Source organism: Melitaea cinxia, chromosome 6 (genome assembly GCF_905220565.1).
Source record: "Melitaea cinxia chromosome 6, ilMelCinx1.1, whole genome shotgun sequence".
NCBI lineage: Eukaryota > Metazoa > Arthropoda > Insecta > Lepidoptera > Nymphalidae > Melitaea > Melitaea cinxia.
The window spans coordinates 18,560,547-18,575,482 of record NC_059399.1 but is presented as its reverse complement, the minus strand read 5'-3'; the positions used below and the strand labels follow the sequence as shown (position 1 = coordinate 18,575,482).

Here is a 14,936-nt window from a genome sequence, read left to right as displayed (position 1 = left end):
TGTACAATAAAGTGTCAATAAATAAATGAATAAAAATACTTTTTTAAAATAATAAAATAAGATTTATTTTTAAAAATATTTTTTTCATTACCTAGTATTAAAATAAAAGCTAAAAACTCAGACGAATTAATTCATAAACATTTTAAATCTCTGCAACAGATACTTAGTCGAAAACATTTAATAAGCATACATTTCAGTCTCGTCCGTTATTTAATATGTAATTACCGCATGTCGGCGTTACTGTCGAGCGACATCTTCATTATTTTTTTATTTCGTCGAAGCGGCGCGGTGTGACCGACACACCCACATTTAGCGGCCATAATAGAGACGTAAATTAAGGGTTTACAATAAGTATCATTTTGTTGGCCGCTTCGAATTGGTAGCTAGTGCTGCCCTTTGTTGTGTAGCGATGTTATCGATATATTGTATTAATTTTTTTAAAGTTTTTTTCTAACTTAAACTTCTCTTACTATAAATAAGATATCGGCATAAATGAATGAATTGTTTGCGGTGAAACGTTGTACTTCAGTAAATGAGAAATCGAATTAGGTACTACTTTAGGCTAATCTTGAAAGTTAAACACTTGTGAGTAAAACCAACAAGTACAACTGAGTGAACTCTTTATCATTACACATACAGATATTTGGAACCATCTTTTAATGACTATTTAAAGTAATATTTAGTATATTTTTCGTGAGTTTTACTACTTTGATACATAAGAAATTATAGGACGACTTAAACGAAAAATGTTTAATATTTAAAGAATAATTATGTAAAAGTAAATTATTAAATACATATTATAACTGTTTCAATATACGAATTTTAATGAAAATTGTTTAGGATATAATATTTCAAACAGGCCAAACCACAATCAAATTGCATTTCTGTAGAACACATAGACACATGGAATGCTGTACTTCATATTACATGCTCAAATAAAATTAGGGTATATCTTTAAAATATTCCTTTATAAAGTGTATATTGACGATAGCACCAACGAAATAAGTTCACAAATATTTCATTAGAAAAAATGTCTCCTTGAACGTGAGGGTTACAAATAAACACGGGGAGCCTATAAATATAGATGTTGCCCCTTTACCGATACTATTTGTACGGAGCCTTTCAAAGAGTGCACGTAAAAATGATTCAAGAATTTTTAAATAGCATGGAAGATCCAAAGAGGCCATTACTCGGTCCAATTTTCTGGCTTATTCAGAAGGTCGGTTTATTGTTGCCCAAAAATTTAAAAATCAAAATACTCTACCTAATATGTCACGAATTTATTTCTCTTTTTGTAGTTACGCAATACATAGAACTTTATCTTGTAAGATCCGATTTAGATCTTATTATAACGAACCTCAAAGTATCAATTGTCAGTTTCATTTGTGTAGTGAAAGTAAATACGTTTATTTATTGGCAAGCAAGTTGGGAAGAAATTTTAGATTATATAAGCGAGATTGACAAAAATGAACGAAGAACTCCGGATACAACTGGGAAGCAGATCATAGACTCATATACAAAGTATTGTCGACAGCTATTGAAATTTTATTGGGTTCTTATGCTGGTTACCATGATTTGCGTAATAGGTACTCCCCTTATAAGATGCGTGTCTTCTTCAAAATATCGAGCAGCTATCAGAAATGGAACTGAACCCTTTCCTCACATCTTTAGCTCTTGGGTGCCTTTCGACAAATTCAGTTCCCCAGGCTCTTGGATAACAGTTTGCCTTCATATTATATGTTGTATATACGGCGCTATAATGATGGCTGCGTATGACGCCATGGTCCTTGTGATTATGATATTTTTTGAGGGGAGTTTGAAATTATTGCGTCATAAGTGTAGGAACATGTTTGGCAGCAATGGCTCCGGTGCTACTGATGAACAGACCAAAAACACGCTTCGAGATTTGTGTACTGCACACATTCTTTTGTTGAAGTAAGTGGAATTTTGTTTAGTTATATACTATACTTGTTAGATGTATGCTAGGAGTAATTAAAGCTCTGATTTTTTTTTATATTATGATTTTCTTCAAGTTACTTCTTTCATAATTTTATTTACATTTATATCTAAATAAATGTTTTATGAAATATCTACGAGAGAAGGTCGTCGCATCAACGTAATCTTTTATTTAAAAACTAATTTGCAATAAATGCTTATGAAGCTTTAAATGTGGAAAATATCAAATGTGCCGAACTAATGCCAACAAGACCAGAGACACTAATTTAACATTTTACAGTATTTTTCAAAAGTTGCATCGAAATTGTTTGTAATTTCATTTCTGTTGCTACTGCTAGCATTTTAATGCTTTGGATTATAAGAGATTTGCATTATAAGCTGTGTGGCTACGGCAGTATAGAATATAGCCAACCCGTCTCTTCCCGTGGGAGTCGTAAAAGGTGACTAAGGGATAACACAATTCCACTAACATCTTGGAACTTAAAAAGCCGACCGATAGCGGGATAATCATCCAACTGCTGGCTTTGAAATACACAGGCCGAAGACGGGCAGCAGCGTCTTTGGTGCGACAAAGTTAACCCTGCGGTCACCCACCCGCCTGCCCAGCGTGATGATTATGGCAACACACGCGAGTTCACGCCATTTTTGGCGCGAACTTGTGGAGGTCTACGTCCAGCAGTATGACTGTGATTATAAGATCAAGTCGAAAACTCATTGCCCATGTTTTATGGGAAAACAAGCTCAACAATACTTGCGACTTAAAAAGTGAAGAATAAACCGATTTATTCTGTATTAAGGGTTAATTTAAGATTCATCGTAAATTAAACTGGGTAACGCAGCTATAGTTTATGATCTGTTACTTAGAAAAGATAACAGTTTCCCTTCGAAATAATTTATGCAAATAACCATACCAATTTCACAATTAGGTTAAAAATTACAATGAGCTATACATTAAATAAAAACTACTATATTAGTTCTAAATCCATCATCTAATCTCTGGGTTAACAATTTTCTTTTAATAGAAGCCTGTAAAATTACGACAGAAATACGAGTACTTGTTGTATTTCTTGCGGTAGCCTACTGAGAACAGTAGGAATGGAATTCCAAGTCAGCGGTAGGAAATGTCAAACTCTTATAACAGGCTTGGAAATCGATGTATCGTAAGTACCGTTAAGCCTTCTTGAGGAAGTAAATTTAATGAAAAGTTCCGCTTTTCAAAACATACTGCGATATGCGCATGTTAAATCATATACCTATAACAAAAAAATTGCCAAAATTTTCTTAAGCTGCTAGATCTAATAATTAAATTAATAAGGAATAATAATTTTTAATCACATCGCTTCAGCCTGTTATATCCCACAGCTGAGCATAGACCTCTTTCCCCACGTAGGAGAAGGATCACATAGCGTAATCTACCATACTGCTCCAGTGCGAGTTGACGGATATATTCCCTACTATTAGTAACGATCGCTATCAGGTGTACACGATAACAACCGGGACCGACGGCTTAACGTGCTCTCCAACGCACGGTGGGGAGACCTACAAGGACTGCACAAACACCTAGACCAAGGCAAACCTCTGTATGGCCAATACAAATGTTGTTCATGTGCGGGGATCGAATCCGAAACAGCCATAAACCACTGCTGTGACCGTTGCTCGAACGCGTCATCCTAATCACATATTATATCATATAAAATATTAATTAATATTTCTGCAGTGTAAATCAAAAATACTGTAAATAATAACTGTATCATATACCTATCTCTGAAGGCGGGAACCGGAAAAAGTGAACATTTTACATAAAACTACGAGTATAAGGAAACAAAAAAATCTGAATAATTTCTTCCCCTACCCTATACTTAGAGTTTAAAGTCATCATTTAGCCTGTACAGAAATATTTTAATGACAAAAGGTATAAAAATGAGCCCAACAATTTTCTAACTACTAAAAACTAAATGTCAACTATAATTATTAATCGGCAGAAATAATTTAAGAAATAAGCTACCTACCCAATTCTTTATAGACTCTTCATTATCCATTTCGCTTAGAACTAGAAACTACCCGTAACCTTAAAAGTGCTTTAGAAGTGCACTTTATAATAACTAACAACGAAGTAGCTTAAATAATATGAGATCGTGAATATAATTCATATTACTGACACCATATTTTTATCACAAAACCAATCCAAACTGAGCTCCGATTCAAGTTCAACTTTCCCATTACAAACTTTAACTGATGTTACTTTAACCAATTTTTGCTACTTCTTCTACATTTTCACAGATATTTCTATCGTATTTTCCAATGTAGCGTCTTCGGTGCGACAAAGCCAGTACTGCGGTCACCAACCCGCCTGCCCAGCGTGGTGACTATGGGCAAAACACATGAGTTCACGTTATTTTTGGCGTAAACTTGTGGAGGCCTATGTCCAGCAGTGGACTGTAAAGGCTGTAATGATTTTCCAATGTACAAAGTCCAATATTTAATGTTTTTTAAATATACAACATTTTAGAAGTATCTTACCGAAAAGCACTTAATCATCAAAGCACGTTATATAATAAGCATGTCAAGTAAAATTATTTTTTCAGTTGTAGGAAGTTTAAGATATAACTATGACTGCTTCATTTAGTCTATGTAATGTTCAAATTAATGAGTAGTATTGTAGATACAATGATTAGTAGATATGCTTGAATCCGTAAAATGACTGTTCCTTGCACCTTCACATACAACTAATGGAAAATATACAATTCAAAAGATATACCATTATAATCTGTAAGTACTTTGAAAAAGAAGAAATTCGAAGAAATTCTTATATTGTAGTTCTCTTTTGGTTTCTCACTTACTTAATTTCTCATCGAAAATAAATCAACGCTGAACTTTGATGACTTGCAAATCTAGAGTATGATATACTTGAACAACATGGCAAACACAATTTTTACTAAAAAAATATTAAATTGGTTATACCCGAATTTCTATCCCATTACAAAATAAAATACAATTTTAAAAGTAAAGTAAATACTTTATATATAGAGCATTTTTGAAAGAATGGGGTTACCTTTGAAAAGATTCGTTTCGTTTTGGTATCTAAGCTCAGCTCAGCTGGTCAATAAGACGTAACTCGCAGATATGAAACAAGAAATCATTATTACAACATTTAGGTAAAACAAAAATTTACATTGTTCTCTAATTAATGGATTAAAACCTACTTAGACATTAAATCGCCTGTGAATTTTATCGATTTCTTACTTGTCGGATTAAGTTAAAAAAAAGCCGCTAAGTAATGCTAGAAAACAGAAATGAAACCTTATATTATGTTACAATGCTGATAATAAAATTATTTTCTTAGCGTCGAATAACGCCTGTCATTTGCTAAATAGAATACACTAGCTTCTGCCCGCGACTTCGTCCGCGTGGAATAGGAACAATTCTGTCATATATGATTATTGCGAAACTTTTACTGCTTACGCAGCGAAAACTCTTAAAAGAAAAAAAAAAAAACGATTTTGAAACTTTATTCATTGGTGCTTCGCTTCTGTTTGTCGTGGCGTGATGATATATAGCCTATAGCCTTCCTCGATAAATAGCCCATTTAATACTGAAAGAATTTTTCAAATCGGACCAGTACTTCCTGAGATTAGCGTGTTCAAACAAACAGACAAACTCTTCAGCTTTATAATATAAGTATAGATAAGTAGGCTAGTCATGTTTTTTGATTATTCATTTTCTAAATAAGTAACCTAGATTACACAAACCTGGAACTTAAATAACAAAAGCAATTTGGATTAAATTAAATTGTCAAGGGCGCTGAGTTTTTACAGTTGAGAGTAGAAGAATTTTAAAGTATTTTAACTTCAATATCAAATCCACCACAGTCGACAAAATTAACTAAATCAAAAATTATTAAAAATAAAAGTGTTTACAAAAGTATAATAATTTAAATCCGATTTTTAATAAATACTAATATGTTCCAAGTAACAGCAAAAAAATCTAGCTTTACGTTGTAACCAGTATTTCCCTTACGTATTTGTACTAAACAGCAACTATCGATTATGTAACACAAGTTCTAGTATGTAACAAAAATTATTTAAAAAAATTAATAAATACTCGTACAATATTTCAGAGCATTTATCGATACTTTTCCCGAACTATCCCGTGACGTTCAATCGACATAAGGCGCCTAATTAATTACGGTTGCGTAGAAAACACAAAACAGTATTTACCTAAAGTATTTCATTTTTATTTGTTTCAGGTATTCGAAGTTGTTTGATTCTCTACTGTCGCCGATAATGTTCTTGTATGTTGTTATATGCTCCATCATGCTCTGCGCCTGTATAATTCAACTTACTGTTAGTAAAACTATTAAATTGATAATATGATTATTTTTATATTTTTTAATAGTAATTGTTGAGTTTTTGGTCGATTTTTCTCAGTAGAATCATAAAACAACCAAAAACTATAACACGAACATTAACAAAATTATATTGTAGAATTCCAATTTTAGTGTACTTTTGAAGCAAACTTGAATGAAATAATTTGATTTCAAACTGCTATAATACTCTTGTTCTTGTTCACTTCCCCTAGTATAAAACGTATATTTTTAATTAACAGGTAGTGACGAGTACTGCACAAAAGTTACTAATATTACAATATTTTGTGTTCGGTATAGCGCCCATCTTCATGTTTTCTTGGCACAGTAGCAAATTGCTCGATCAAGTAAGTTTTCTTATGACAAAACGCATTTAATCGATTTATTATCTGTAACTTTATATGTACACCTAATTCATTTGCTGGTACGTAGTTACATGTATTATTTGCGAACTTCTAGAGGTTTTGGTAAACAAACAAGCATCTACTACCTCACAATCATTAAGTGAGACTAAACATATTACGATAGGACGAAAGAAACATTCTATGACTTGTTTTAGAGTGAACAAGTGTTCATGGGGCCGTACGAAAGTGAGTGGTGGACGATGGGTGCGAAACAAAGAAAGGAGGTCCTTATTCTGACCGAACAGCTGAAACTGTTTCCCGTACTCAGCGCGGGGCCTTTCAGTAAACTGACGCTTTCAACTTTCGTAACAGTGAGTTTCAAGTAGTTCGATATTTGAAAATAAGTATTCAAGTACAATAATAGCTCGCATTAATGCATTATTATTTGTTTTCAATTATAATCAATGTAGGTACATCTTATTAAATTGAGCTAGAGTACAGCAGCAAACATCCTGCTTAAAATATGGAGCAGCCCGACTGAGGTAGTAACAACATAACAACTTCGACCTTACAGAAGATCACAGCTAAATAATACTACTTTCAAGCAGTATTGTGTTCCTGTTGGTGAGTAAGGTGACCAGAGTTCCTGGGATTGGGGATAGGGTCGGCAACGCGCTTGCGATACTTCTGGTATTGTAGATATCTATAGGCTAACCATCTGGTGCGCCGTACATTTGCCGACCTAGTTTTACATAAAAAATAAATAGCGAATAATTATATTATCTACTAGTAAATGTTATATAGTAAGTGAATTTTCTTTCGTAATAAAGCTATGTTAAGGAGCTATATACACTCTATGTACAATACATTAAATATAGGTACCTACCTAATGATAATGGCTCATGTTGTCCTAACGCCGACATACGAAACTCTATCATACAAACGACAAGTCCTACTCGTATGTTTACCAAGCACACAATGAATCTCGCGCCAATATGAGTTGCAGCATCTATTTTCTATACGAATAAATAAAATTGGAGTGTCTGTTTGCAATATTAAAATAACCACTTTTTACTAAATGCATATGGATGTATACACAGTACATATACCAAAATGACTTTCACTGGCACTGAGGCTACTTTAATTTTATATATTTTTTCTTTATTTTATAACTCTGCGAACTAAACAATAACTTTACTATTTTGTTAAAATCCACGCGGACGAAGTCGCGAGCATAGCTAGTACTAGATAAGAAGCCCTTTCGTTTATAGCTAGAAGTGATAATAGCTCTTACTAAGTAGGTACCTACTTCATCTCATAGTTTTTGTGAGTAATGCCAATGATATTTTAATTACTAAGAGTAGTTTAAACGTCCAAATATATTTTAAATAAGACTGGAATTAACTGATTAAGTATGTCGAAATTAGGTCCTACGATTCGTCGTAATTATTCAAAACATGTTTGATCATCTGTGAGCATTTACAGAATAATTTGTAAGCTTTTTGTTATATTTTCAGATTCTTAAAGGAGCATATAGTTACTACGCAATATTGAGGAATTAGATCCACACACAAAGATATTTGCGAAAATTTGTTACGATTTACACCGTATTCTGCAACTTTTGTTATTTTTAAATCGCACCTAACACGATTGCTTAGTAAATAATATAATTAGTACTATAAAAGATTTGTTTTATTTCCCATAAATTACTCATTCCTTAACAAATGTTCAACTAATATCAAATAGCGGACTTCAAAGCGGACTCTCAGGCGATCTTAAGACGTGCAAGATAGACTGATGTAGTTACGAAATATCAAACCTCAGTACTCGAGTCGCTTTATTCAAATAGGCCCCAAGAACGCTTTCGAATCGTCATTTTACAAATTAAAACTTTAAAAATAAATTATTGCTTGCTCTACCGGCATCAAAAACAAAACCAATTATTATTTTGCTTTTGTTTCTGTAAATTAATTAACCATTAAAGTTATATGACGGCTTTAATTTTGAAACAACGTCAACATGATTGACGATCGGTAAATTTTTTGTTCAATTTCAGCCTATTTTTTCCTCAAATCAACGTGGTCGAGACCGCGGGGTCGCAGGTCGAATCGCGCCCAGATAATTTATTATAATACTTTTAGAGTGTGTTAGTTTAATACATTAACATAAAACCATTCAAAATATATAAAGCTTATTCAAAGAGGTCTCCATTGTCTGCAATACAGTCCTTTAAACATTGGGTCCAGTTATCAATAGAAGCACGCACTCTTTCTCTGGGAAAATCCATCACTACCAATTGTATGTCTTATTATGGGACTTAAAATAATCATAGCATTTAGAGCAAGCCATACTTTCTAAAACTGACCATTCTTCAGGCTCTGATGAAGTCCGGAAGATTGGTTTCTAACCGAGATTGAGTGGATCGAGCTTTATGACCCGGCGCCGAGTCTTGCTGAAAGGACCGGTTATTGAAGATGGTGTTATTGAGGGGCTTAACTACATTCTCAAGAATAGTATCTTGATGCATTTGTGCCGATGTTTTGATAATTTTTACACAAAAATATGACTCAGTCACTCCTTCATAGCTAACACCCCACCAAACCCTTACTGAAGTCGGATAATGCCCATGTTGTACTCTATTGACTAATTGGGAAGCTTCTTTAGCTTTGAGCATAAATACGGTCATTTTGTATATTAGAATATTCTTCAATTGTTAAAAAAATTCTCATCCGTAAACATTTTTTTTCTATGACCTTCCTTTGTGTACCGCTTAAGTTTTGATTTTATCACCCTATTCTTTTAATCATCTTTAAATCATCAATTAAGAAATAACCAGTGCATCTCATATAGTCTGCAAGTCCTAAGTCATCTTTTACAATTCGCGACATGTTTCTAGGTGCTCTACATCTCTCTCTCTCTCTCTTACAGGCTCATCATCTCCCGAGATAAATATTTTGCTTTCGGACAGGATTTCTTCGAATATTCTTTCTCTCACTGCTTCGATCGTATTTTTCGTACGAACACTACGTAGACGGGTAGATTTTTTTCTGACACAAACATAGAAGGTTTCATTATACCTATCAATAGCCCAGTACACAAAAATTTGACTAATACCAAGTGTATGGACGCCGCGTTGGCGCAACGGTTACAGCCATGGATTGTACCTGTTGCGCTGGCGATGACAAACATTTGTATTGGCATTTGTTTGCCGTGGTCTGGGTATTTGTGCAGTCCTTGTGGGTCTCCCCACTGTGCCTCGGAGAGCACGTTAAGCCGTCGGTCCCGGTTGTTATCCTGTACACCTGATAGCGATCGTTACTCATAGTAGGGAATATATCCGCCAACCCGCATTGGAGCAGCGTGGTGGATTAAGCTCTGATCCTTCTCTTACACGGGGAAAGAGGCCTATACCCAGTAGTGGGATATTACAGGCTGAAGCGAAGTGTATGGAGAGTTTTAAAATTTGCATTTGGCTCCACACCTACTTTTGCAGTTACAGCGATTCGGTTTTCTTTATCATCCCACTCCATTTTAATATCACAAATATTTTACGATATATTGGCGCGAAAATGAGAAAAAACAATGAACAATCATTTAAATGGCAATCCGACACGCACTTAGACAATTAAAATCGTCATTTTTATATAGTAGGTATACAAATAAGTATATTTCTCATGTTCGGGGATCAAGTCGGCAATGGCTAGCATCACTCTTTCACTATAACCACTCACGTGACAATTCAGCCTGTAACATCCAACTGCTGGGCATAGGCTTCTTTTTCCATGTAGAAGAAAGATTGGAGCTTAATTCACCACGCAACTTCACTGTGGGTTGGCGGCTATATTCTCTACCATGAGTAGAGATCGTTGTCGGGTATTTATGACAAAAACCGGGACCGACAACTTAACGTGCTCTCCGAAGCATGTGAAGAGACCCACAAAGATAGATATCCTAACACCAAAAATTACCAAAGTTACCATTACGCCAATGCATCGTCAAAAACCATGTAGGTAACTATCATAAAATATCGATGATAACTTTATCAATATCTCACCAATATTAATAAATAATGTGCATTCCTAATTAAAAAACCTTTTTTATTTACGCATTACATTTTAATTATTGCTTACAAGGAAAGATTACCAAGTAATTTAAATGTAATAACTTATTAATATATCTAAAACAAGAATTCTTTGACAAATAATATACAGAATTCTTCCGATTCCACCCTAGGATTCCACAGCTCGAACAGATTAAAAAAGCAAAATAGAAATAGTAATATTAGTAACCCGCCTTTTGACATTTTTCTCTTTTAAGGAAGTCTAATTTCATTTCTATTTACAGATTAATGGTTTTAATACAAATATTTATGGAGAAGCGTAAAAGAAATAAACGCATTGACAGATATATGTTCATTTTATAGAGTAAACCTCGTTTCGATTCATCGTGAGAGAGTTCAATAAACTTGTAAGTCAGGTCGGTAGTGAGGCCTTTTAGAAATGTCATTATTGGATATTGATATTTATAGCAAATGTTTAGTGTATTTTAGCTAACTTTCTGTGTTCTTATAAGTGTTAAAACTATCTGATATGGATAACCAAAATCCCCAAGAGAGAACTGTTCCAATACAATATGTCCGCGGATCGCGAGCCTTTCGCCAGTTTAAGAATCCGCCCCAGCCTCATATGTGCATTCAAGATACAATAAAGGATACCACTGAAAAACTTTACATAAACGTCCTTGGATGGCAAAAAATCGCTAATCCGAAACAGTATTCAGACCCTATTCCCTTGTATGGTGGAATGCAGGTAACTATTTGTTGAACAAAGAGGTTTTAGTGTGTTACCACCAAAACATTGTGAATAACGGCATTACTAAAAACTGAACTAAACAAAATTTAACCAAAGTTAGCAATGAAAATAGTGAATTCAAAATAAAATAAAAAATTCGTAAAATATAATTTAGTTGAAGTGACTGTGTATCAAGTGTTTGCATTACTATATCCCAAACATGGTATATGGCAGGTTCACCAAGGATGCGGGCCCAACAGTAACCGACCTCCACTTCTAGTGTTTGCAGTAATGGTTAACCCTGACATATTAAAGGCTAATGGCAAAAATGCTGTGAATCCAACGGTAATTCATTAACCTATTGTAAATTTAGTACAGATCTATACTAAATTGATTGTATAATAATAGAATTGTTTGTCTATAATATTTTACTTAGCGCTCAAATTTAAATCATTAATCATACATCAAAGTCTTTTGTAAATAAATATTCTGAAATATAAATATTGTGAAAATTACTTTTATTTTGGTTAATTAATATCTGGAACTCTAGACGCTTTTTTCCCTGTGTCTCTAGATTAGTCACTTTCTCTTTGACTCACTTGACTGATGCTACGCGTGAAAAGAAGAATTTTATTATATTCTTGCTATAATTGTAATACTTAATAATATAAAAATATATTATTATTTAACAATTTCAACACTATATTCCAGGATCGGGAAGCTCTGGTCAGCTTATTATGTGACTTCGTAGAGGCTATGAACCCTGGGCTAGTACTTACAAGGAATCCTATTATAATGAAAGACAGAGACTTGGCCGGAGAACTGAAGGATGTTTGGTTAGCTGTGCAAAACAAGAGGGAAAGAGAAAAAGGGTTAAATCAAGATGTCATGTACAAGGTATTGACGATAAGCAATTTGAAATTTATATTAAATACTCAAATACTGACAAATAGTATGACTTTCGATATTATATGTAAAAACCTATTTTTTTTAATACCAGCTGACCCCGCAAACATTTATTTTGCCATATATGTTATTCTCCCCCCTTAATCCGCCCCTCCCCCTTATAACTTAGGGGTTTGAAAAATAAATATTGGCTGATTCTCAGACCTACCCAATATGCACACAAAATTTCATAAAAATTGGTCCACCCATTTCAGAGGAACAGTGTGACACGAGCATTTTATAGTATAAGCAAGCTATTCAAATATACAAACAAATTATATTCTATAATAAATAATAATAAAATAAAAACAACAAAGGTATTGTTGTTGCCTGTACTGTAACAGTGTTTATATGAATGTTAGTAATTTAAAACCAACTCGAGATGTGTGTGTCATTGCAAATAGACGAATATTTTAATTTTGATCATATTTTTCAATTTCAACAAAATCAGTCAAAGGTAAATGTAGTCGATGCCATCTTACAACCTGAGATCTGATGCTCTTGGCTCTTTATTTTTAAACATAATTAAGATTATTATAAGAACAATTTGTCATGCATGTAATTTCTTGCCAGAATTAAAATTTGAGTCCTTTTTTTTGTGAATGTGAAATAAACACGGTTACCCCATCCCGTACCCTCATTAACTGACCCAAACTTATTCATGTTCTCTGGGGTTTTCCCTTCTAAGTCCACTAATCTAATAATGTTTGTCATTTCTATGCAAATAAATATATTATTGACTTTTTTTTCTTCACTATTTGTTTATACGTAAATGTACTAAATGACGTATAATTCAGTTGTATATAGATCATATATTTATCCATACATGTTTATGAATTCAACAAGTATATATTAATAGTGTTTTATGTTGGTTTTGTTGTAGGATAATATTAGTAATGATAATGAAATTGACACTATTTGAAATGTCTCCAAAATTTAATTGAGGTCGGATTCTCAACCGTATCGATCAATCTCGTCTGTGTCCTGTCAACCCTTCATGAAATTGGCAAAATAATATGTCTGATTGGCATAACTAAATGCTATGTAATGAAAAATTGATTTTATTTATACAGATATCTCAGATAAACTATAAGTTTTATGTAACATGACTAAACTTTCATTTTCACATGCTCGACATAAGCATAATTAATTTATTAATTTATTTTAAATTAAATTAGATAAAAAAATATTAACTTTAGTAACCTGTGTAATGTATATACTATTACATTATTATAGAAAATATTTTGTCAAGTAACATAATACTTTAGGTAAACAACTAAGACAAAATATTTAATTCTTTTCAATTTTTCATACTATCATTTATAAACTATTTCCAGGTTTACGACATTGATGGCATCGGTAATGAAGACATCAACGAAGAAGACCAAACAAACAGCAGGAATTATAAACAGTTTGACAATGGTTCACCAAATAGAATGCAAAATGGTGACAAGAAGGGCACCATAAAGTCATCAAAACAAATACTCAAGAATGCCGGGCAGAAGTCAGAATTTGATTCAGGTATGAACAACTGTCAATTGAATCAAAACCATACTAATAGAGATAATAGAAGTGGAAACACTGACGCAGATACAACCTACTGTACCCCTGTTTACGGCCAAATAGTGTCCAGTAGAGAAAATCACAACCAAATAAATGATATACAACAAAAGTTTGCATTAAACGAAATGACAAAACCATCCAGTTCATATAAAAAAGATTGGCAATCACAAGGAAAGCCATCGCAAGGCTGGGACGAATTTTCTAAACGTATCCTATCAATAAAACCCAGTGATGATGATAAAAAACAAAAATCGAAAAATGATAAGACGACCAAACCAATCACGAATGGTAAGTCACATTTCGATTTTTTTCCAGTGTTTGACAATAAAGCTACAGTCCGCAATGACGCTGAAACACCAACGAACGCTACGGATAAGAGTTTAGCAAACGAACAGGATATAGTAAATGAAGACAATTCTAAAATAATTCTAGACCCAATGCAGAAATTAGTTCTGCATTCGACTGATAACAAATTATGTGATAATAAGACAAGTGCTCTCAGCTCATTTAGCTCATAATTTCATAGCTTTTACAGAAAAAATTTGTATGGCGATATGTATTGGCTTGAATGTTTACGAGATGTGTATTTAAAAATAAGACGAACAAGGTGGCTAGTCAACGATAGAACAAAATAGTGATTCAGTATCTTGATTTCAATTGAAATGTATTAATAGTTTGCATGCATTAGGATGGTGAACTAATAAAATCGTATGATTTAAAAATTAACAAATTTAATTAAATTGACCAATTTATATTAATTTGACAACTATCCTGATCTCTGGTGTGTTGTATGTGGAAAAAAAAAGTGCTACAAATGTTTGATATATCGATCTCCGGTCGCCATTTTTACTAGTTATAGGCACCGAGATAAGATATGTAAACTTAGAGGATATTTTTTGCATGCAGTGTGGTTGTTAAAGACAACGGTTGTGTATTTTTCTTAATGTTTTATAAACAGTGGCCAAATCCACTCTT

The 14,936-nt window shown here is 33.3% G+C and overlaps 1 protein-coding gene across 1 annotated transcript; it reads left to right on the top strand.

Annotated features, from left to right (window-relative positions):
• Positions 1-1,141: 1,141 nt before the first annotated feature.
• Positions 1,142-14,683, top strand: LOC123654705. The gene is given in 8 exon segments (XM_045590592.1): positions 1,142-1,935; positions 6,203-6,299; positions 6,562-6,666; positions 6,879-6,976; positions 11,213-11,471; positions 11,688-11,798; positions 12,165-12,350; positions 13,736-14,683. Coding segments are annotated over 8 exon segments (2,394 nt in total). The 3' UTR covers positions 14,480-14,683.
• Positions 14,684-14,936: the final 253 nt, after the last annotated feature.